The 26,507-nt window shown below is 38.5% G+C and overlaps 1 protein-coding gene and 1 long non-coding RNA gene across 3 annotated transcripts in view; one reads left to right on the top strand and one right to left on the bottom strand.

Moving 5' to 3' along the window:
• Window positions 1-26,507, bottom strand: part of LOC135261045 (uncharacterized) — a 159,989-nt gene that overhangs the window by 18,138 nt on the left and 115,344 nt on the right. The gene's annotated exons all lie outside the window — the stretch shown is intronic.
• The window catches only part of tmeff1a (transmembrane protein with EGF-like and two follistatin-like domains 1a), a 69,028-nt gene continuing 67,936 nt past the window's right edge, over window positions 25,416-26,507 (top strand). Inside the window, exon 1 of the mRNA XM_064346895.1 lies at window positions 25,416-26,178. Within this exon, the coding sequence (XP_064202965.1) occupies window positions 26,031-26,178 (148 nt within the window). The 5' untranslated portion in view covers window positions 25,416-26,030. The remainder of the gene's footprint in view (window positions 26,179-26,507) is intronic.

Here is a 26,507-nt window from a genome sequence, read left to right as displayed (position 1 = left end):
GGTAATTGTGTTTGTAAGCTTGTGTTTATAATCTCAGGGTTGCAAACTCTACTTCCAATTCAGAAAAGTGCAGACAAGCACATGCTGTCCATACATGCACTGTCCTAACATCCAATGTAAGCTGCTGCTGTTTTTCACTCCCCTGTTTACCAGATAAGCTCGCACAGAAATTCATTTGAAGTGCATTGAGGTTACTGCATAACTGTGTAATTATACACTGCTGCAGGCCACATGCAGTGCTGGCATGGTCCAGATTCAGTGCCAGACTGTAGGGCTCATCCACACTCTAGAACTGTAGCTTAATCGAATGAACCATGTTGCAGCCACAGTGCTTACAAGAGGAGGATTAGGGGCTGATTGTGGGTCTTTCGGTAAAAACAAGTAAGTATACAAATTGATTATAACAGTTATAAGATTTTAATCAGTGCATAGTTTGATGGCTAACACTTGCTGCCATTGGACAAATTGAGATGTCACATAAGGATTTGGAAACTGGGTCTGCAACACCAAGGCTGTAGGTTTGATTCCCAGGTGGGGCCACTGCTGTTGTACCCTTGAGCGAGGTACTCAACCAAAGCTTTTTTCAGTAAGTATCTAGTTGCATTAATGGATTCTATGCAAGTTATGTAAGCTGTGTAAGTCACTTTGGATAAGATGGATCATTCTGGATGAATGAAAATTAATATTTCTCAGAATAAATTGTTGAGCCTTGTGTGATGCTAATTTACTTCAATTTTGGATATTGCTTAAAAGGGTAGATGGGATAATGCTGTTTCCTTTTAATTGAGAAACAATTTGTTCCATCCACATAACAAATGCAAAATAAAATGTCAAGACCTATAAAATGCCAGCGGCAAAACTAGAAAAATAGAAACATGTATGCATAATATATTTGTGATATATTTCTGCAATGCACATTTACACAATTGCAAATGCATATAATGAACTTTTATACTAAATTACCCACACTGACAGTGATGAAACAGACAAATTTGATAAAGTGATATCGGAGACAGAGTTTAAAGTTGGTCAGCGCACTCAAAGTGAAGAGCCAGACAGACTGTCTGTAAGGTCCTGTTTGATATGTACTTGCACTAATCAATAATTCTTTGTGAAGTCATCAATTGTTTTGAATCCCTCACAGTGGCAGACGTAATATCTGAGGGAACATTACATTATTTATTTGCTGACCAGATGCCAGCATCCTAGATAGCTTGCTTGTCTTTTCATTTGACATCCTTTTCAAATATACAGAAGCAGAGGCCTGCCTGGAACTAAAACCAAAGAGCTTCTGCTTATTGATCCATTTTCACCTACTCACAAAATGTAAGAGCAGTGATTTTGCAATGGCTATTTTAAACAATTCCACGGTGTTGACAAGCAGTCACTCAGTGCGGAATAATGAGTCCTCAAGATAATTTAATTCACATTCAATCCTAATATTTGTGGATTCATAAACTCACAGGTTATGTCTACATTCATGAAAACAAACACCAAGATATACCAACACCAACACGCAAGGCGTTAGACATTCATGACTTATGTGTTTCATTTCACACTTGCATTATATATTGCCTGCTTTAACCAGTGGCATACAGTTTACCCGTGCATATGCACACATGCACTAAACAGCAGTTTGATTTGGTGTCCAAAAATGGAACCGAAGAAAAGAACAAAGGCAGAAGTAGCTTTGCACAGCAAAGATGTCTAAACCTGCTGTTCCAGACGCATGAAAGGTGTTCTGCCTTTGATCCAGCTCACCATTATCTCAGGCCGTCTGCAGACTTCAGGACATTTGAGGGAACTATAAATAAATGAGCTGCTGCAGACACCAGGGAAGCTGGAGAAAAACTTGCTGACTGACCTCTATATAGCTATTGGAACAAATGCAGAAAGAATGCATTTTTTTATTCAAGTTATATTTAAGTTTTAGGGCTTTCCACAGAAATAATTAGGACCACCGGTGCTCTAGCCTTCAAACATTGTGTTGTTATCATTTTGACCTTGTGTAGCCTCTTATTTTTTGTATCATACATTTTTATTTGGATTTTGGAATCACTGGTATAGTTTTGACAATAGAGACCTACTGTCTGATTCCAAAATCCAAATAAAAATGTATGAAACAAATAATTAGGGCCACAGGCACTCAAGACTCACAAACAATATGTTGTTATCACTTCGACCTTGTGTAGCCTCTTGTTTTTTGTATCATAGATTTTTGGATTTTGGAATCAGACAATAGGTCTCTATTGTCACCACTATACCACTCACACCCATGGAAAGAGATCTAAAGCTGAAGTGGACACTGATATTTGAATTCACTCAAACTCCTTTAACAAATGAGCCATACTAAAGTCATGATTATATATATTTATAATTTAGTCTATCTAGCATTTTATCAAATATATGTTCAGCATATAGCTCTATTTAGATGGAGGAAAATAATAATGCACTGCAGTGTCACATTATTGCAGAGAGAGAGAGAGAGAGAGAGAGAGAGAGAGAGAGAGAAAAGAGAGAGAGGGAGAGACAGCCAGGAGTCGCAGAGCTTCAAAAGATCCTGAAGTCATGGCAGAGACCGCTCTCCCAGCAGGAAGCCTAAGATTGACACTCTCCCTCCCTCTGCCCAGATTATCCTGTTTGTTCTGCAGCATTACAGCACAACTTCAAGGCTTGCAGTTTTGTTGTTATTTTAACACATGGCCAAGCACCACTGGCCTCATACAATTTGTAATATTTTGTCTCCATCAAAGAGGTGAAATTACAGTTTCATCAGTGGTGTTTGCCCAAGTTTTGAGATGGACATCCAGTCTCTTTTTTGTTATGGTGAAATGTCTAGCGGTGTACAGTGTGTAGCTGCATTTGGTGCAATAACCCTCAATCATCTTTCTTCCTCATGCAACACCTGCCCAAATAGAAATCTGCAATGCATCTGAAAATGGATGCATTAATACAGGCACAAGGCTTCTTTTTTTTGCTCACAGAAAAGTGCTGTTACTTTTTCCAGCTGTATAACTTTCCAGTTAATAAAATTCTATGGGATTTGTTTGCATTAAAAAAAAAAAAAACTTCTGTGTTGCTGGGAGATGCAGGACAGGTGAACTAAATATTTTAGCAATGTACTGAAGTGCCTTAACACTACTACACAGCATATGCTGCTGTTGGCTCCTTTCACTACACACCCACTTGTTGAGTTGTGGACAGCTGACAGCCAAAGTTTCCACTGGCATATTACCTGTCAGCCTGAATTTCATACCAGCCACTCCATGTTCTGTGGCCCATCCACATGCTGGAATGGTGTCTTATGAGCCATACTGCAGCGCTTCATTCTATCCTTGAAGCATCTCGGTTTATCAACAATGCCAGACTTGCAGTTGGCTTTCCAATTGAACGCAAAGGTGTTGGATGGGGTTGAGGTCAGAGCTCTGTGCAGGCCAGTCAAGTTCTTCCACACCGTTCTTCACAAAACTATTTATATATGGACCTCAGTGTGCCCGAGGGCATTATAATGCCGAAACAGGAAAGGGCCTTCCCCAACCTGTTGAGGAAGCGCAGAATTGTCAAGAATGTGATTGTATGCTGTAGCATTAAGATTTGCCTTAAATGGAACTAAGGGGCCTAGATCAAACCATGAAAAACAGCCCCAGACTAAGGAGTGTCCAGATACCTTTGGTCATATGTCCGTCCTTTTCCTCGAGATATACTGTATGTGTATGTCCATCCTTTTCCTCCAGACTTGAGGGTTCTATCATTTGTTTGGCAGTGCAGATTGGCACTAGCTTGGCCTGCAGTAATATTTTAATTATCATGAAAGAAAGAGACAGTGTCCATCTGTCCCTGTCAGAGAGCTTTGACTTGCATCCACTGTTTCTCTTTGCTGATGCATTCTACAGTATTTGTGTTTGGCATATGTCCCCCCTGCTGCATCCAAGAAAAGCAGTTTTTGCACCTGATAAAGCTAAATTCAGAAACCAATAATTTGGCCTCTTTGGAACTCTGTTAAGAACTCACATATCAAAGTGTTGATTAGCAGACTTTTAATAGTTGACACATACTGCTAATTGGTATTCAACTTAATATGAATCACCTATGTATTTGCCTTGTGATTTAGTTACTTCAAAGTTGAAGTCCTTTTTCATGTTGTGTTCCCATTAGATTGTCCAAGCCCAGTATGAATCCTTCTAAGCCTTTGCCTTCCAATTTATGCTCATGCGTCTCCCTTTCATGGCCTAAGTCCCTGTTTTGAAGGTTTATTTGGCATTACTTGAAACTCTTCTTTTCCATGAGCTGTATTTTATCGACTTCCACAGAAGTAGAGGTGTATTTCATTCAGGCTTTTCTCATAGCTCAAAGCCAGAGGAGTAGACTTTGTTATCCCACAATCCTATCTCAGGCAGTTTTTAAAAGTTTGGAGTCCTCATTCGAAGTGCTTAGAGTGAATTAGAGAGTGCTTATGACTAGTTACAGGCCCGGACTAATGGGATGAGATGAAAAGAGTGGCAACAATAGGAGCTAGGTCCTGAAAAGCTTTCAAATGCACTTTGAAATCAGTGCATTGGGGGAGGGGGGCACTACAGTTTGCTGAGATACTTAAACTTTTTTTTTCTTTTACAACTCTGTCTGTGGTTAGCAAAAGCATTATTACAAAACATTGGCTTGGAAGAGAGATACAAGTCAATATTGGTCTCATCTCTTTTAGATACTTCTTTGCGACCCGTAACCTGACGATCCCATTTGTCCCGCCAACTAGTGCTTTGCATCTTGCAGTGCAGTCTCTGTAGTTTCTATTTCTGAAGTCTTCTGCAAACGGTAGTCACTGACACATCCACGCCTGCCTCCTGAAGGTGTTTGAGGGTGTTTCTTCATTATGGAAAGAATTGTTTGGTCATCAACTGTAGAGGTCTTCCTTGGCCTAACAGGTCATTTGCGATTACCGAGCACACCACTCTTTTTTCTTAATAATGTTCCAAACAGTTGATTTTGTTAAGCCTTAGGTTTAGCTGAATGTTACTGTATGTGTTTTTTCTTCAACCTCATAATGGCTTCCTTGACTTTCATTGGTATTGGTATTGGTACTTTCAATTTCACTGGTCCTCATTTTGGCAGTCACCAATAATAGACTACAAAGGGAATAAAAAAACCTAGAATCAAGATTCAGTCCTGAAAGCTCTCAAATACGTTCACTAAGGATGCAATTGAACATAGATAACTAATAAGAGACACCTGTGAAGCCATTTTCCACTAACATTATGGTTCCATGAAATGAGGAGACTATGTATAAAAAAACCTTTAAGTAAAAGCTGAAAATGTGCACTTTAACCACATGTCAATTGTTTGATTTCAAATCTAAAATTGTGGAGTACTGAGCTAAATCAAAAAACATATGTCTTTCTTTCAAACATTATGGAGCTCACTGTATGTATAAAATACACGCACGCGCACACGCACACGCACACACATATATATAAAGCACTTTACACTTTTATCTTTTCCAGCAGAAAAGTTCTTAGCACAGCCTGATTTATTTCTTCTATCACTATCCTGAGTATACAACTTTAAACATTTTCTGCATTGAACAATTACAGCCCTTCAAAAAAGATGAACAAAAGATGAACAATAAGTGGTTTTTATAAAGTTGTTTCCAAGAAATCTTATGTAGCTCCTGTAGATTTTCTGAAAAAAGCCTCTGTCCTTGAAAATCACACTTTCATTTTTGCCTCCTTTTAAATGTTAAAGATAATGTTGGTAATGTTGAAGCCTCCTTTTGTGGTAGACTTGTAGCATTTGTACCCTCATACTTAACAAGGTTTCTTTACATAAGTTCAATGTTGGCACCTGGGTCAATCTGATGAGTGGTCACCACTTTGTGGCTATCTGCTCTGAAGTCGGGGTCATTCATTTTGGAGCTGAAATGTGTTAAAAAATATTATCATACTTAAGAAACTGATTTTAGAATAGTAGAATATCATCAGGATTTCACATAACAGTAAACAAGGACTATATGTAATGTCTCCAAAGTATGGTCATAATTATTTATTTAATAACTAAAAATGATATAGACCAATAATACACATGAATTATTTTATTTATATTAGATTAAAATGCATTAACTGTCACCTATTGGCACAAATCTGTTCTAACGTACGTTTAAAAAAAAAATTGTACAATGATTGTCTTCAGTGACCATTCTATGACAACAAATAACACTTTCTTAAATGTGATACTCAAGTTTAAGGAGGAAATACGTTGTTTACATTGAATCTGGGCCAAATTATGAAAATGTATGCATGTAGAGCAGCCATACAAATAATGAATGTAGATTGTCTTTAAATTGAGGATATATTGGTTAGAAAAAGTATTTTACTTTAAATTAATAAAATATATAATATAATTAAAATGAAATATGCGATACTTGTGTACAGTCAGTTGTACTCCAGCAGTATGAATGATGGGGGTTTCAATGTGAGGCCACTTTCTCTTTGGAAAGTAAAACTACTGCAATACAAAATTTAAAAAAAAGTTATTTAAATAGCAGATGAATAAATTAACAAGACTAAAGGAACAAGGTAGTATTTGCTTATTTGAGAATAGGCTCAAGTTACCCACAGTATATCTAGAGAGTGAAGGTAGCAGAGAATTCATTCTCACTCACCCTGATTAAAAACTGCTCACAGTGATTGATTTGAAAAAAAAAGAAGGTCCCTTTGTATGAAAATACATAGTAAAGCATCCATACTTGGGGCTTCATTTATAAAGATGTTGAAGGATTTAAACTCAGATGTAATCTTATGCGCATTTCCCAAGTTGTGGTTACACTTGATTTATACTTTAATTTGAACTCACTTGAATGCGCTTTTACAATTACACCATCTTGTGAATGTGGCCAATAACAAAAGAGGTTGCATTTTAACATTTCTTGCAGTTCATATAAAATAGATGATCAATTATATGTCAGTCTTAAAGAGTAAACACAGCCCACTTTGTGGATTCATGTGTAGCCCTCAAATGGGCAGTACCTCCAGATTATCAGATGGTAATTCATATGTGTAGTAGAAACAATATCATATCCACATCAGCGTGGGATGCTATAAATAACTATGCAGTCATGATGTTCTGCGTAAGCCACTATTTAAGATCCAATTTGATCATTTTATAAATGAGACCCCTGGTCTTAATCTTGATCTAAATGCAGAAGTAAGGTCATGGTCTAAGGTCACAGTCTCACAATATATGCCTTTTGCTGCGTTCAAGACAATGTTGAACACAGCATAAAGGTATATCAGTATGTTACTCATGGTCTTGATTTTGATTAACAACTGTTGCTTGTAAATTCATCTGAGTTCAGGGCCCCAGCTTTACGAGGTCCATCATCCTCCAATTTGATAGAGAACAATAACTCATTTTCATATTGTGCTCTTTAAAGTTTGATGATTTCACATGAGAACAATATTTGTGAACTTGCCTTTCTTAGAAGTTGACTCATAAACCCTATCTTCGTTTGGACCCTTGGATTTCAGCCCAGACAACTCCTTGTTTTAATCCACTCCTTTGACTACTGAGATATATCGTCATAATAACCCTCTGCCTTAAATTTGTGTTTATACGGTGCTTTCATTACCTTATATATATATATATATATATATATATATACATAAATACAATGTTCAGCTGACCTCTATTAACCAGATCCAGTTTTCTTCTACTATGTCTGCACTTTTGTCGAATGACAATTTAAATCAATTTAATGTGTCACATAAGACTGCTGTCTTGCCACATGCTTTACGTTTCCTATTTTGTCTTACATCTCTACAGTTATGCACATATTTCATTAGAGGGGGAGAGCTTGGAAATGTTTCCAAAGCAGCTGCCTGCCAAATGCATTGAAAAACAAAATCAAAGTTTGCATCCTGTTTTTTGATCCCGCAGCTGTTGCCTGAAATGAATTCAGGCTTCCTACCCGATGTGTTTGGCTTCTGTGTGACACAGCTCTTTTGTGGACAGAAAAGAAAGTAAGACGGAAATAAGACACCTCCCTTTAAGGGATTTCTTCTTCCATTAGCTTGACATGAAGAGCCATAAACCAGACTGCAGTTTTAATTATGTGTCTGTGAGAAGACACTGTCTATTAATCTTTAACGGACTGCACTCAGATAAACTTTCTTTGGCTCTCTGAACGTTGACAACACAAAATAATTGAGAGTGGGTCACACACATTTTTAATGACTATTATCATCTTTTCAAAAAAATTAAAACCTGCCATTCTCATACACAGTTGTGCCTTATTAAATTCCATTTGAGAAACTGAGGCAGAAGATTAAGGATTACTAATTAAGAACACAAAGTAAACCAGAACCAATGGGGTGATGGACAGATGGACATATTGAATAGGAGTCTCCTTCCTGCTTCCAAGGGGAATTAGTCCCATCTTACAGGGAGGAAGCATAAGAAAACATCTTACCATTGCTGACATTTTTTAATTAATTGGTCATTTATATATTTTCAGATGCAGAACACAAATCTTATCTTGGTTAACGTATTATTTCTATATGTCTTTTATAGTAATAGCGAAAAACATGCTAAATACAAGTGGTATATCTGCTGAGGAGGAAATTTAAATCAGCTAAAACTGAGAAACACAGCATTGCAGTGGGAAACTGCTAAACAAATTAAATTGTATCCCTCTTTAGCAGAACCATTTTTTGACATTGTTATAATGTCTTCTCACCGATTTAATTTACTAAATTTGACTTTATATATCCAAAATATGTACATTAGGTCTCACATGCGTAATTTGGTGAATGCACACAGAGATGGAGGCCCAGCACACCAAATTTACAAGTGAACTTTATAATATGCCACATATGTGCATCACGCCACACACGCATAATTCTTATTTCTGAAGGCACACAGAGATGGAGGCCTAGCACACACTGCTCGATAGAGGTTTTTTGAAAAGCAAATTGCCCAAAACTCAAAATATATAAATAAACAAATAAATGAATAAATAACTTAAATCCTTTTTTTATGCATGAAAAGACAGTCTGAAATGTCAGAGATAGAAAAATAGGGAGAGTTCCGCTTTATAGAGAGATACGCTCTTCAGCTTCACCAGTGAAAAGGTTACAGTTATGCCTTCAGTCAGAAATGATACTTTGGAAATATTAGACATCACAGAGATGATATATGGTTCAAAACTAGAAAAACTTCTGAAACTTCTGGCACATTAGTCAGCAGGTCCTATGGGATTATATCTAGCAGCATTTCTGAAGACCTCATTGAAATAACTTATGAACAAAAATATTTAATCAATCAATAAAACTGGAAAAATAATGGAATGTACCATTAAATTTTACTTCTCCTTAATTCCTAATGGAACAAAAGATTGAAAACCCATAAATAAACACATAAAATTATTATTATTATTATTATTATTATTACTATTATTATTATTAGTAGTAGTAGTAGTAGCATTGTTGTTGTTGCTGTTATTATTATTATTATTATTATTATTAAGCTTCAATATGCCCAATAAATAATTAACATAATCTTAGCTTCTAAAGAAAGTGTTTCTGTGCAGCATGTCAGGCTACCTTTTTGTTAAAAATGTTCCACCCCTTTTTATCACATGCTTCCCCAAACCATCACAGTAGTCAACTGTTCACTATGTATGTTGGTTCTGTTAAGGATAAAAATCATACTCATAGAGTGACATAGATCATGCTCTCTGGAGTCAAAGAACAAATAATGTCTCATAAATTATTTTTGCCCTGCAATAAGCAAAGATTTGCTCCCTATCTTCAAAAAGGGCAGATTTAATGAGACACATAACTCGGAAAAGGGCTTCTGTTCATTGTGGTTTCAGAACACAGTCAAATATTTAAACCAGTTATATTTCCAACTGCACCCAATGTTCTTGAGGATTTCTGATATGAAAGAAACAAAGCTGAGTTTCAGTAATTAGGAAAAGCATTATCTTCAAGAAAACCTCAAGGATAATTTAACATGGGCTCATTTTTATGGCCAAAAGGAATGAAGGGCCCAAGGTGATTTATTGCCATCTTGAACTGACATCTAGACCTCATTACAAATAAATTTGCATTCACACGTTTCAGTGCATACAAAAAAAGCTCTGCTTCTTTTCTCCAGATAATTTATTATTTTGGCTGTATTCAAAACAATGGCCTGAACTTGTGTGCTACAAGTTCCATATGCTAATATGCCACTGAAATGCCAATACCCCCTCCAAAAATAAAGGTAGGTTACGAAAAGGTAATGCTAAGAAAAAGAAGCTTGGACAGAAAAGCAGTCCTGCTAATCTTGTGAGAAATGAAAACTCTTTTGAGACAGGGACCAATCAGAAATGAAAGCCAGTTCAAAAATAGAAACTTCTCAGATATGGGAAACATGCTCAGAAATGGAGACCTGCCCAGAAATAGAAGTCTGCTCAGAAATGGAGATACTTAGGGCCATCGTAACATATACCATCACCAAGGACAGCACGGAAAGCCAACAACTGCAGTGCTTTCTGAATTTTCAAAACTGGGTCATTGAGATCTCTTTTTAGACTTATTTTATTTAAGGTATAACTAACTGATTACTTTGCTCTATTAAGACAGGTGATACAGAGGGAGATCACACAGATTGTTTTGTCAGCAGTCAGGACAGAATTTCTGGAGGGATCCACATTCCAAAGGCTCCATTGTTTTGCATTATGACCATTCATTTTTAAATGATCACCTCCTTTGTGAAATTAGCCACCAGCAACTAAGCTAAACAACAGTTCAAGCTTACCTAAGGCGCTGGACCATTTCAAACATCACAGACAAGCAAATTGATGTTCTCGACCCAGTGGACTTAATGTTGTTTTTTCTCCATTCATGCTCCACTCCCACCCCACCCACCCCACCCCTACCACTGATTGAATAATGTGTGAGAATACAAGACACACAAGGAAAAGGGGACTTAAATCTGTCTGCAATGTGTGTTCATGCAAGTCTACACAATACATTGTACTGAGGGATCATTACATGTGCTGCATCTTAATACTGCAAATTCAGACCATATTTAGATTAGATTGGATTAAAGCATGTAACACTTGTGTGTTCCACTGGGGTGTCGCTACTTCTGCTGTTTTGGAGAGGAGCGACACCACCTCCCCGTTGTTCAGCTGCAAATGCCTCCGAATATATTCAGGTTTCTTACTGCTGCTCTCTCTTTGCACCACAGGAGGGAATGTTCAATAGAGACACTTAAGCTAACAGCTCTTCACTGTGCCACCCACACGAAGCTGCCTTACACCTTACAACAGACAGACATGTCTACTTAAATTATGTTTTGTACTTGCCTTTGAATTTACATCATCAGGATGTAGCATACCATGTTCAAATATTTATTGAACAGCGTGAGTGGGAGGAGTAAATGAATAAAATGTACTGAAAGGCATGCACACAATATGTAGAGACATAAACTATGTCTGAGGTTTTTTTTAAATGTTTCTTACACAATGTATTACCATTCGCACCAATGGTTGGGGGAGGGAATCAAAAAAGAAAAAAATATATATTGTAGACCCGCAAAATAAAGATGGATAAAATAAGAACCATTATTAATGAAGGGGTACAACTAGCCCTGTTCAACCTCATTGTGGACCTCTCCAGACCTAATATATAAATAAATAGGACAGTTAAATCGGTTTAAAATAAACAGCTGCCTCGGAAAAGTCTCCTGCTCTGACCAGGCCTGCCACAGGCTCCCATCTGTTTGCTTCATTAAGTAGCATAATCTGCCATTAGTAGGGCAGACCAGAATTATGGACATGTCTGTGGACACCTGGCCCTTTAAACTGCCCTTTAAAGCCAATTAAATGTCTACAGTGTGAGATGGGAACCATGAAGTGCATTGGAAATGATGATGAAGCTGTTGAGATGCTGGGTATTGCAGTGGCTGTGCCTCATAGGCATATCATGAGTGACTCCTCAAATCAAACCACTTTTAGTTCCTGAGCTACTGAGGCACAGTTCCACATCCTGTTGAAAGAAATGAACAGCGCGCCTACAGAGGAGTACTCACCACAACATTCCTCCTCTGATACGAAAAACAACCCTCTGTGACATTTAACATACTTTCTGCTCTCTGCGAATGTAGCAGAGGTTTGCCGTCACTTTTGCGAGCAAGACTACATGACGACAGTAATAGCAGGTTATATGCCTGTCGTTGTCATTTGCTCTTGAGTTGAGTTGAGGGCATGACTGCCTCTTTCACCTGTGCTAGAGGTGAATATTATGGCAGGATATCATTGTCCGTCATGCACAGCCAGTCGAAACAAGTGATCATGGGTGGCACACCCATCTAGTTCTCAGTTCAGTAATGCACCCTGTGGTGTAGAATAAAAGGATTGTGCCAGTGGTGACCATATTCAGGGGACCTACAGAGTGAAGTATAACTGTCTAAAGTATAAAAGTGCAACTTTATAACTATCACCCAGCAATATATGATTTTAGTCATCACAAAATGTTTTCTGCCGCATGGGGTAATTTTACAGGGCTTATTTTTCCACCAGTTTCACTTGAAAAACAAGAGCAACAACTGAAATGGTGTTTAAAAAATAAGCAACATCCAGTAGGCAGTTCCTAGCATTAAACATAGCTCGCCTCTTTAGCAATTTTACACCCTGTTCCTTTATAGGCCCATTCATCACAACCAGAGCGGGACCAGAGCTGTCCGTTACGCATGAATATCAAGTGACTGATCACATCAGACAGTTGGCTCTGCTTTAATATTTCATGATGCTCATCAGAACAGTTCGCTGTGGCTAGGACCTACTCTGATTGTCCTAGCACTGGCACTTTGGTTGGTACAACCTATGTTGCAATAATACTACCCGGTTTTGGACACACCTTTCCAGTGATGAAGGGGAAATATGAGCATAAATGTTTCACATTTAATGCACTTGTCAAATATTATCATTATCTTGCTGTGAAGCTTTGTCATTTGAATTGCTGCCTCTTAGGAGACCAGAGAAAATAAGAATTATGCATACAATTTTACACCTTCATGAGGATGGAAAGGAAAATAGCAAAATTGAGCTGTTTCACATTTACTTGTCAATCACTGCACTTGGTCAAATGTAGCCTAATTGTATAAATTATTGGCTAGGATGATGAAGAAACCTGATAAAATTATATTTAGTGGTAAAATATGAGGTAGGTGGTGGTAACAGAATAATTAAATGCATGAATTGACAACAAATCCTTTTCTGAAGTGTAGCTCAGATGTCGGCCCTGGCCATACACCGAGTTTTCGCGTTTCATACAGTCACAGTGTAAAATGCATGAACCGGCTTCAAAAAATGTGATCCATACTCCGGTCTCAAACATGAGATTATTTATTTATTTATTTATTTATTTATTCATTTATTAATTCATTTACAGGACATATTGTACTGTTGAGAAAATGTTATGAGCAACACTTCAAGAAAATAGTTTTTCTGCATGAATGTTACAGATCCTTTATTTGGTATAGAACAATATTTTGAGACCTTAAACTGGCCTTAAAGGAATGCAAGAAAATGTGTCTTTGCACATCTCTGAAACCTCTATTTAAACAACCAGCAATATGATTTGTCCTTGAACAACAAATTAAATGTAATGCTATTGCTTGATTCTTGTGGCTGTTTGGTTTCAAACAAAACATTTTATGTTAGTTTTGTTGAACCTCAAAACTCATAATTTGTTAATATTCTTTCAAAAGACCATCTGCTTAAGTTTGTAATCAACATTAATGGTAGACTGTGTTGCAGTAAGTTGAATGAAGTCTCTGACGCACAGTACAAACCTGATAAAAGTTTATTTCATTGCCCAATGGCATTGTCTGTCTAAGCATGTACTTTTCCTCTTGTTATCAGTAAGATGTCTGAATGGCTGTGTGTGCGCAAAAAGTAGTCTGTCTGTGGAGAGGATTAAGGCTATTGCAGAGTGGACACGTAGTTTGAGCTTATTGCCACTGGAGTTTATGCAAGAGCTGTAGACTCAGCACAGGGCCTTCCTCAGGGCTTATAACTGCAGCACCATTGACCTAAAGGCTAAACTCTTGGTAATTGCTTTGCTGATGATTTGGAACTATAAAAAAACAGGACAAGAAGTGTGTAAATGGATAAAAATGGAAATTCTATTACATTTCAATGATTGTGTACCCTGTTTCACGGGTACAGGCATGTTACACAGGTTGCATTTTTTATTTCTTTTTACCAGTTTCTGTGGCAAAAAGGAAACAACTTGAAACAAGGAGATGTGGGTCAAGGCTTCATTTTAAGGTTGATGAAACATAGAGGGCCATATTCAGCTTAACCAGATGATAACATGATTTGTTGAAAAAAATCAGGTGGTGTAAAAAAGGCGAAGAGAGAAAGGGAGAAAAATGCTCAACTGTGCCACAGGTTGGCATGCCGGCATGCTGGAGTGTACCTAAAACATGAAACAGATTTTCTGTCTTCAGTATTTTGTCTGTGTTAGGGCAGTCTTCATCACCAGGCAGTGTTTGTGAGCACAAGCAAAACCTAATTATAATACTATACAATAGCTGTCTTTTGGAAGCAAAATTCTAATGTGCTGGATTGCAGACCAGAAGCAATTAATCCAAGCATTTACAGCGGGGTTGGTGTTGGCAGCTCTGTTAAGCTGACGGTTAATGGGCAAAATGTATATGCTGAATCATGCATCAGATACTTACCAAAACTTTCTCTTGTTACTGCTATGCTAACAATTGTACATGGTGCTTTGATTATTGGGATATTAAAAACTAATTTAATTCTTCTTTGATAACGTAGGGCTAATGCCGCTATTACATTGTTGTTATGAAATGAAAATATGCCACAAAATAAAGCACAAATGGCACAAATGAAGAGTCGTAACATACTGTACAAAACATAATGCTAAATGACAATCAAAAGCCCCTTATTGCTGATGGTTTCAGAAACATGCTTGCTGCTTGCACTTCTATACATAGAATTATAGGAATTTAAAAAATATTACAATTTTTTAAATACTTGTAAACCCCTACCAATATTCATAACACAATATTATGTATAGGAATATACAAATCTAATCATTTTCTGTATATGTAATAAATTTATCTGTAGATTGAAGTTGGAGTACATGCCCATGACACAAATACTACAAGAAATCACAAAATTCTCTGCCATTCAACAGAGTACAGAAAAAATGAACATATTTGCTCTATTTCAAATATGCTAAATAACCAATTTAGTACATTTTCAAGATTTATGAAAGCCTTGCAGGTCCACAGATCTCTTACCCCTGTAGAATAGCAACATTTGGTGTTGACAAAAGAAAGAGTAGGAATCTTTTGTGAAAGTGAACAGATGAAATGTGGCAACATTGCATTCATAATAATTTATATTCAATTTGATGTTTCCGATGTAGAGATTTGTGGTGGGAATCTTTCATATTGACACATTACCTCACAACAACCAATGAAGCAGACATGTCATGCAATATTTCGTATATAGTAGTTTGAAAGCATGACAATGCGACTGTCTGAAAACGTCCCTCTGAACATGAATCTTTGCCTGTCTCACTATATTAATGTTGCTGGAGTTCCTTAATAATATTAAATGCACAATGGCTGTTTTAGAAATTATCTGAAGCATCAGCTTTTAACTCTTTCATTCAATTAAAATGTAAATAATAGAACTGCAGCACACCAAGAGGGCTGAAATGCACTCCGTATTCCCTCCTGGACAGGTGAATAGGTGAAGATGTTTTAACATACTGGATATGGATGTTGAGTTAGGTGGGATGTAGACTGCAGCCTACTTGGCTAAATTTCGAGATCTAATTAAGCTGTAGCAAATTTAAATTTCAAGGGCAGGTCTGCTGCATGTTTTGAGCTCCAGACATGGACAACTATTGTTATAGAATAAAAGGTACGCCCCACTCACTGAGCTGTGAACCAATATCCACAAGAAACCACAAGTGGGGCAACCTCACATTCTGTTGAAGATGTTCTGAAACACAAACACAGAGCTATGTTGACTCTTAGTCAAATTATACTAAATTGCAGAACAGCGTACAGTAAACACCACATTTGAAACAGCTGTCACCACTGCAATTATGCTTGTTAATTCTTAGGTAAATTTTATCCCACAAGTGCAACTGCAGTACAAGATAGCTGAGCAAGACTGATACTTAAAAAATTGTACCAAAGTTTTCTCTAGATCTCTTGAACCCACTAACACCGTAGAGATCAGATCATCTAAGTCCAACACACCACAAAATTCAGGCCTTTCTTTACCAAGCTGGTAGGTGGAAGTCTGGAAAAATATTTTCACTGACATCTGTATGTGCACACTGTTTTGTGCACAACAATTTTACCACAGTTCAAATGTAAAACCTTAATGTTTTACATTCTGTAGGTTATACCTCACTGTTCTGTGACAATGTAAGAAATTTGAATTGAATTCATACAATGTACAACAATAGCCTTTATTCATAATTTCAGTATTTTGTAAATATTTACGAATATAGACTTTAGTGATAGTAATCAACTCACAGAGACCCTTTTTTGCTGATGCATTTTCTTTAATGTTTTACTTCACTGTTCCCGTGTCAGGATTGTCAGACTCAAGTCCTGTCTGTAGGGTATATCTGTCTTCCTTCTAATCCATGACCTTCACAGCAAGGTGTGCGGTCTCTTTCAACAATCAAAAACTTAAATGAATCACTCCCCGGAATGGAGGCAAACACCCATGTTCTGCGTGATGTGACACCGATATGAATGCTATTTACATTATGAATCACAAGGACACAATATTTTGATTTTCAGTTGATTTACATGATTTTGTATCCACAAATACCACCAAGCATCTACGGAGACGCATTCATACTGTGTGAATCATTCATGTTCTGACTATGAGAAGATACTATTAGAAGGCAACAGAGAATGTGGGTGGAGAGACAAAAGGTCTTTCACAGGAAATCCATCACAGCAGGGAAGGCAAAGAAGAGCAGAAGCATTCATCGTAAAGGGCTAGGTAGACCATATGTCTCTTTCTAGACTGCTTCCCTCTGTGGCTGAAATGATTTACGTATGGTTGCCAGGGAGCCCTCCTGTTTCTCACCGATATAAAGACTTAACACCTTTGTCTTTCTTTTACAATGGCAGACCAGGCTATGTCTGATGTGGAGTTCCGGGAGGAATTAGATGAATCTCAGCTTTCAGTTCAAGAAGGCCCCATTTGTATTACATTCTGTTATTCATTTGCCTAGATTTACCTAAGTCATATTTCTTTCTTAACACTTCAGGTGAAATCCGATGAATGTAGTGTGACTTATACTGCTGACATATTACCCATTTCAGCTGAATGCTTACCGAAGCGATTCAGGCTAGGTGTCTCAAGGAATTCTCCCAAGTGGGATAAGCACAAGTCTGTTAAAATCTTGTCAACGCGGGTAGGCTATCTATCTACAGGTACTTTCTTTTGTTACAATACAAATTGTTGTTTGTTCGGTAAATCACGTCACATTTAAATTGGCCTCACTGCCTTCTTGGTGACACAGGATTTCTGTACTATTGAGAATGACACCAACGTTCTCCACTACTGTGCTGTAGCATCTGCTAAGTGAATGTTACATAATGGCAGGGGGCTAAACCCCTGCCCATGCGGAGCTCCAGGAGCTTTGCAGGCCTGACTATTGGTTGCCCTACGGACTGCACCACACATCTCGCCTGCTTCCAAATTTTTGATTTTAGATGGACAACAAAACGCAGTTGTAGTTGGAGAGGTGTTTTTCCATTTTTTAATAAATGGAAAGAGCAACTTGATTCCATTTAATGCTCACTTTTTTACACCAGTGATAATAACAAAATAATCTATGTATTGTATAAGTAGGAGATTGAGGAGGTGTTTAAGCTATTTCTGGGTTCATACCCTGTTCAGCTGAACAGTCAGTCAGTTTGTAACTCTGAGTTTCATAGCTCTGAGGTTTTACTGTATTATAATGAAAAATAAAATCATGCATTTGATGTTAATGTAAATCATGCACTTGGAACGGATATTAATCTGCATTGCACTGAACAGTAAACAAACACACATGTGCACTGGTTCAAATAATTTATTTGTGTATAAGGATGACCTTTTCCACAGCGCATCAATTCATGTTGCAAGAAATAAAACGATTTTTTGGGGTTTAAAGACATACGCTGTTTCCTAGAGTTTGGCAAAGAGACCTACTTGAGCTTCAAAGCTGCAATCCAAAATAAAAGAAATAAGTGAAGTACCCAAGAGGCCTGTTGTAAAGAACACAAAAGCCAAACAACCAATAATTAACTAGAAAAGTCATTTGAGGTTTCTGCGAGAAGTTTGGTATTAAAGTGTCTTTGAATGCTTAGATTCAGAGGAAGGGGTGTAATTTATCAGAAATACTCACAGTGCAAGTCAAAATCGAATCCTATCTTTACAAATGTAGTACAACTACTATATGTAGCAAAATGTATTAAACCTTTAAGCTAATTTGAGTGACATTTTGGCTTGCGAAATGTGTGTTCATTCTCTAAGCTAATGTTTCTGACAGCATGAAAATATCATTCAATGGAATCTTTCTGATGTGTTCACAGTAGTTAGTATAAAAGATGGAAATATTTAAACTAAACACAAGCGCAGCAGACATCTGGTAGTGTGTCCATTCTGGAAATACAGGAAAAGGTTACAGTTGACAAAGCCAAAAGCGTGCCTCTACATCTAACATTCTTATTAGATGTTTCCTGCAGAGGATGTTTGTGAGCAGAACTAAAGTTAATTACTTGTTTACTGTAGATCTGTGCAAACACCCAGAGATTTCAAATTGTTTAGAATCCACTGATTGCTGATGTGTAAATTGGAGTGACCGGATGAAGAACTAACGAAATTTCATGCTTTTACTGCATTAGTTTTTAAAACGCCAGACTTTGAATACCATTTTAATTCAATTGATCATGCGTCCATTAACAGCAGACAGAGAGGTTGTGTATAGGGAAGGGGTTGATGCTCTATGTTATGAAAGGCCATGTTCCTGACCTTGCATCAGCTTTTATCTTGTTTTAACTGGAATCGGCTGTATCCTATCCTGTCATCATCTGGATTCCTGGCACACTGTTCTTCAGTATGGAATCATATCCAGCACAGCCTCAAGCAAATGTTCTGGATTAAAAATCCATATGAGACTCAAAATGGCTTTTAATACCTTACTGCAGTGGTAACCAACCCTGTTCCTGGAGATCTACTGTTCTGTTGGTTTTCACTCTAACCCTAACAAAGCACACTTTATTCAACAGATCGAGATCTCATTGAGCTGCTAATTAGTAGTCAAGTGGGCCGAATTAGGGTTGAAATGAAAACCTACAGGATGGTATATCTCCAAAATAGAGTCGGTTACCACTACCTGACTGGCATGTATTAAGCAGTCTTTCAGAACCCTGTAGAATATCTCCAGACCAGGTTGTTATTGCTCCCCAGATTGTGTCACCACATCCTGGGAAAACTTCTCTAGAATGTCTCTAGAAAGAATGTCTTATATCCAGGAAGTATGAGTATTGAGCGATAGCAGTTCAGCAGAGAACGTATAACTATACGGTGATGCTGTCGGGTGGGAGGCCACCAGAGGGTCCAGGGAGGACCTCAGGTGATTTACAAGTGGGGCTAAACTTTTCCACGCTTCCACTGTGATGCAGGGATTAGTCCGGCATGCCAGGAGGTCAGCTTGGTGGGGAGGGGTGGGGGTGGTGTCCATGAAAGATACAGATGGCATAGCAATTTGGAAGCTGACTCGGAGGACTACAGGGTGGGGAAGGCGGGGTGGTGGTGGTGGTGGGGTAACCTGACCCACATTGTAGCGCCTGCTGTTTTTGCTAATCCAACCATGTAATGAATCAAAATAAAGCCCTGACTTGAACATCCAAATCTAACTGTGGTCTAATTGTACAGGGCAATGTACCAGTATTTAGCGATATATCAAAGACCTCTCTTTCATTTATATACTTGCCAGTAAAAACAGACATTAAATGCAATTTATTTAGTTTTCAATGTCAGAAAATAATAGAAAAAGACAAAGATATATTTTTTGCATGATTTGGCTCTGTACTCCAAATTTTTAGATTTGCAATCAAACAACACAAGTTGGTAAATTTCACAGATTTAAATTTGGTAAATTTCTCAGATTTTATTGAAGGGTGTGGTTGTCAACCCTTTATAGAGTAATTAATAAGTTAGTATAGGTATAATTCACGGCGATCTTGCACATGTTTATATTAGCATACGTTAGTATTATCTTTCTCCCTACTGTTGGTAGTAAATCCTTAAGCCTACATTTCCCTCGCGAGTGATTATGTGAACTGTGACTGTGTTTTCTTTCAGCTTTGATTGTAACAGAGTTGTTTCCTCTCTTAAACTCCTGGAATTTGTGGTCTTGCTGTCACACTACTACCACAAGGATATTATTATTTATACACTTTGGTTTTACTATGTAGAAATGATAGCACTTTTCATACATAGCACCCCATTTCAGGACAGATGCGTCCTCCCAGGCAGCCAATGCCAGGAAGCCTGGTGTTTTATGCCCGTGGACTGGCAGGTGTATCTCTCTGACACAGGGCTCAAAACTAGGGTATGTGGTGCCAGAAAAGGGGTTGTTGTGCTGCCCACCACACAGGTATGGTCACTGCTGTGATACATGGTAATCACTATGACTGTGGAAAATTACCTAATTGTTGGGCCTTATAAAAAGGCCTGGTTTTCAGGCCTTGAGGAGGATGGGTTTTTGGACTGTGTGGACATTTTGGTGCTTCCTTTTCCTTCCGTGTTTTTGTCTTCCTTGCCTTGGAGAATTTGATGGGCCTTTTCCTCTTTTCAAAGACGTTTCTGTTATTTTCAGTACTAGGAGTAAATAAATGGCAACCAGCCAACTATCCCCTTGTTGTGTTTCTGTCTGTTCACCATGTGATACAGTGGTTACCCTGAGACTGCATCACAAAATATATATTGATTCTACAAGTCTCTGGAACTCTACTGGAGGGAAGGAACACCATTCTTCCAAAAGATATTCCCTCATTTGGTGTTTTAATGATGGTGGTGGAGAGTGCTGTCTAACACGTCGGTCCAAAATCTCCCATATGTTTTCAATTGGGTTGAGATCTGGTGAAGGCCATAGAATATGATTCACAACATTTTCATACTCATCAAACCATTCAGTCACCCCTTGTGCCCTGTGGATGGGGGCATTGTCATCCTGGAAGAGACCACTCCAATCAGGATAGAAATGTTTCATCATCGGATAAAGATGATCACTCAGAATAGCCCTTCCCTTTATGGGGACAAGTGGACCAAAACCATGCCTGGAAAATGCCCCCCACAATATAACAGAGCCACTGAGCCCTCACTAAGCATTCAGGCCTGTACCTTTCTCTTAGTGTATGCCACACATGTACTTGCCTGCTTGAGAATATGGTGAAGGATGACTCATCTGACTATATCCCTTTTGTCCACATCTCTGTAGACCAGTGCCTATGGTATTTGCACCACTGGACTCTCAAATGTGCACTTGTCTTTGTAACAGGGGTTTATGCACAGCAACCCTACTATAATATCCCTCTGCATGTATATAAGAGTTGCTGGAAATACAAGCAGAAGCTCAAGATTGCAAGCAGTACCTGTAATAAAGCGTAATAGAGCATTTGGCTACGGTCTTAAAAATAGCAATAATGAATTATACCCCACCATATACTTAACAATCACAGGGAACAACAATCATATAATATTGCTAATCACACATAATGCATGTCTCTGAGTGAATATATCAATGACAATTGTTAAGACTTTAAAATGCATTGTATTTTTATTTTTTGTATTTCCCCTTAGCATGTCTTGTTTTGTACGAAGAGAGCGGTTATGCTAATCACATGTCTATGGTCAATAAATGCCAGGATTTCACTGACCAGACCAATAAATATCACACGCCGTCATAGTACGGTATGTACAAAGTGTGAAAGATATACAAAAACTGGATTGATCCCATTCATGAGACAAAATAGCCTTGGGATGTAGCCACATCTGAAGTGATGAGGAGATATGAGTCAGCTCATTCATTGAAATAAGTTCTCTGTTGGTTCATGTAGACTTTTCAATACAGAAAGACAACCGTTTCAAAGTGATTTGCAAAGACTTCTGAGACCTACTTCATAATAATAAGAAGATGAAGATGGAAAAAAATAATAACAATTTAATATTGGCCAAATTCTGGCACCCCAGTGGTGCAGTGGGTAGCACTGTCGCCTCACAGCAAGAAGGTCCTGGGCCTTTCTGTGTGGAGTTTGCATGTTCTCATCTGTGTGCGTGGGTTTTCTCTGGGTACTCCGATTTCCTCCCACTGTTCAAAGACATGTAGGTAGGCTAATTCAAGACTCTAAATTGACCATAGGTATGAGTGTGTGAGTGAATGGCGAGTGAATGGTGTATGTGCCCTGTGATAGATTGGCGGCCTGTCCAGCGTGTATTCCCACCTCTCACCTAATGCATGCTGGGATAGGCTCCAGCACCCCCCATGACCCTGCCCAGGATAAGCGGATATAGATAATGGATGGATGGACGGATGGCCAAATTCTTTTTTCAAAGACACAAACTTTAGCAAGACACTGGAGTCTGGCTAAAGCAATGTAGGCTCCACAGAAAACTCACTTTTTATGGTACATTGATATAAAAAGCACAATGTATCAGATATTCTTGGCACAAGCTTAGACTCAGAATCCAGGAGAAACATGATTATGCTGTCTAAAACCATGTGAAAAGTTATTGTGCTGTGACTGACAGCTCTAACCAGGCAATCTGCAGCCCCCATTCCCCACCTTGCCCAATTCAAAACACAGGAGTCCATAGCACATAGTGCGCTGCTCCCTAATAAATAGCACAGCAAACAAAAGCCCCCCTACACAATGCTTTTCTAATTCATTATCAAAATATTAATATGAATTTGTGTAACTGAGATTTTAGAATACCAATTATGACTACTAGACACTTATTGGTGTACAGTATTCTTTTATTTTCTACTTGTGTCTCCTGCCATTTTGTATTACTCTTCGTATTATCACTTACCATTATGTCTTTGAGAGTGCATTTCTCTGTTTGGTTGTGTAATAATGTGGCAACACCAAGCAAGGGAATTTGTATGTAATTTCTGACAACCGATCTCAGTGGGTTTGCTAGCAGTCTTTGATGGTCCCGCAGAGAGCGCTGCACACGGCTCCATTTGATTGCGTTATATTTGATTGTCTGTCATATGTTATTTTTCACTGTTCTCTGTTCTTTACTGTTCTGCAGACTGCAGCATTCTCCTCTGTCATCGCTCTTGTTCCTGTTTGCCTGCACTTGCTTATTTAGAATCCAGCAGTTTTCATTCATACCTGCACACCTGCTCACTTTTACCACATTACTCCACACTTTCATACTCAATACTAAGGCCAATATTAGCTACTTCTCTTGAGGGTACGACTTCAGCACTATTCACCATTCTCTCTCATAACTAATTACCCATTCCTCCCAATTCCTATTTGCAAGACAGCAGTTTAACTCTTTATTTGGTCACAGAAATGCCCTGTTCTTTTTCTCGTCCCCTAGTGGTGGCCCCTGCTGCCTTCCTGGATGGAAGATTGGTTTTGGAGACAATTTTCTTTTACATTCAATGTCGTCTTTTACTGTATGCTGCAGCCCTCAGAATGAACCCCTGTGGTTTTAGTGGCCAGATCTCTCATCTCAGAAATACAGTCAGAGTACTGTACCATTCATAGCGTGAGTGTGTGTGTGTGTGTGTGTTTACTGAGTACTGTAGATACAGAATTGGCTAATACAATAATGAATTCCCTTCAATCAAATACTGAACTTCCATAATATTATCTCAGCTTATTTATCCATCTTATTTTTGTTCACTGTTTCAAGGCACATTCCTCTAGTCCCCATTTGCTGTCTCATGTATTAGAGTGGGAACATTTTTAAGAAAAGCTCAGATTCAGTCATTGCACAGTTCTTGCCTTCGCGATCACAAAGCCTAATCATCGGCCTCTTCTAGGACACACCAGCCAAGAAAACAGTCGCACTCTTTCAGTTGCACCCTGCAGGAGCCTGGCAAATTGCTCGCCTTGTATTGTTCAAGTGGACCCTCACCCAGACCGAATCTCCTCAGTCAAGCTGCGTGCACCAGTTATGAGACACCTGTTAAGTCCTGGGCCTTCGGATCCAGCAATGGGTGGCAAGTCTAGAGAGCAGGGTGTCATCAGCACTCTGCTGGGGTCCTGTCATCCTGCTCTTGCACAGGATATGCAGGGAAGGGACTTGTGTAAGATGTGAAGCGAGGGAACAGATTCTCACAATCTCTTGACGCATGCAACAATGCATCAATTCACAACCCGCATTTGCACTAAAAAAAAGGCTGCCTAGCAACCAGTTTTGACCAAAATGTGTGCCTGCGCCATAGGGATTTGGAGATTCATGGATGCTTGAGGGTATAATCTGGCAAGAGTTTTTACTCAGATTTATTTTCTTGTTAAAATGCCTGTGTGCGTACTCTTGATATGTTATAGGATTTTTAAATGGTGAAATCACATTGATCACCTCAGCAAAAGAGCAAGTCCTAGCAACCATGAGTAATGGGCTCAATTAAAAGTTGATTTGCAGAACCATTGCCTTGCTGTAACTGTAACTGCTTAAAAAATCTACATGCATAACAGCAGCAGTGAACTGAAATAATATACAGACATTGCTCACACTTTCAGCTTTAGAACTGCCAAAATGGCAACAAGCTTTAAAAATGATAAATCTACAGTAAAAACACCAATAAACATCTTTAGCCAGTCATACTTTTTTCATGTCTTGTCTCACATCAAATCTGTTGGACATGTTATAGCCTAAGCAAAAATAACCCTGCCGTTACGGTTACACAGCCGTCTCATTCTCCATTTGGTATAGAAACTTATTTGCCTGCTGTCTTGTGTAACTTTGTGTTTTATGTCAGGCCCCCTTGCAAAAGAACTTTTGATCTCAATCGGGTTTTCCCTGGTAATATAAAGGTTAAATAATTTTTTTTTTTTTTTTAATTAATGCGTTTGATTCACTTGCATTTTAAAGCATCCACTGTGCACTCAGACTTCATCCTTGACTGACACTTTGTATAAAACATATAAATAAAATAAATACATTAAAACGTAGCGGTTGCCATTTCCATTGCAATATCGTACAATCTTTGTGAAACATGCAAAACATGCAACATTCTTGTTTCAGCATTCGTGGAATTGTATATAATCTTTGCAACTCTGTATGTATAGGGTACGTACAGAAGGTGGTGGTCACGTGACTCCCATCCCAACCCACTACCCCCCTCACACACACATACATCCCCCTTCCGAAGTCTCTTTGTTGTTATTGCTGCAGCTGCTGTTCGGGTCGGCTGCCTTTCATATTTTTGTATGTTGAAATTTGGTTTTAAACAAGGAGGGCCATTCTGAAAGGGCCACGGAACTACATCACTATTTATTCGTACGGAGGCACCGGAGAGGAGTTACTGAGAGTAGGAGGAGAGAGAAAGATAGCGCGAAGGACAAGCAGCTTTACCCGGAGTAAAGTAAAACGAAAAGTGATTTTTTTTTTTTTTAATCGCGGTGCGTGCAGGGAACTGCTGTGTAAGGAACTGGTGTGATGCTGCCTCTTCTGTTGCAATTCTAGAAAGAAATGCCTGTCGTTACTGCGTGAGAGAACCATAACCAACGTTACCACATTTTAAATCTGGAGTACATCATTTTTTGTTTTCTGTTTAACAACACTATTTATCGGGTTTCCTTTGGCTCGTCGCTTCGTCGCCTCTTTATAAGCCCGTATGTTTTTTCTAATTCATTCGTTATTTTGATGCATATTTTAAAATTTTAAACAAAGGGCTCAACCGCTGCTTGTCAACAAACGACGGCCTGCTTCAGCTGTCGGCACAGTATTCCTCTTCATCATGGTGGTAGGTTTGCACCCCGCTAGGTGGATCGGACCTTTCCCTGGCTATTACTTTTCACTCCTGTGTTTCCTGGCCATCGCTTCGTTTCCTGGGATTCGAACATCTTATCCCCAGAGTGGCGAATGTAAAGGGAAAAGCTGTACGGGTAAGTGTGTTTTCATCGCACGATTGCATACGGTAGCCTACATTACCATGTCGTTTAAGACGTTTAATTGTGATTTGATATTTTGCATATTTCGCCCCTCAGTCCCTTTTAAGAGCTCTTGCACCACCCCCACCCCGGCTTTCACGTGCTGAGCATCTCTTAACCACCGACATCAGACAAAGAACGTGACCCTTGAGTGAACGGAATTGCACTGGAATTGCAATCATCTTTTGTTATTCTGAGAGTGCCTGTGCTAACGGATGAATCACACTCTCACGTTTTTCTTTGTTTCGCTTGTAATTCTTCATGCGCTAAATGCACTGGGTGCA

The sequence above is a fragment of the Anguilla rostrata genome, chromosome 8, assembly GCF_018555375.3.
Source record: "Anguilla rostrata isolate EN2019 chromosome 8, ASM1855537v3, whole genome shotgun sequence".
NCBI lineage: Eukaryota > Metazoa > Chordata > Actinopteri > Anguilliformes > Anguillidae > Anguilla > Anguilla rostrata.
This window is presented reverse-complemented; position numbering and strand designations above follow the sequence as displayed.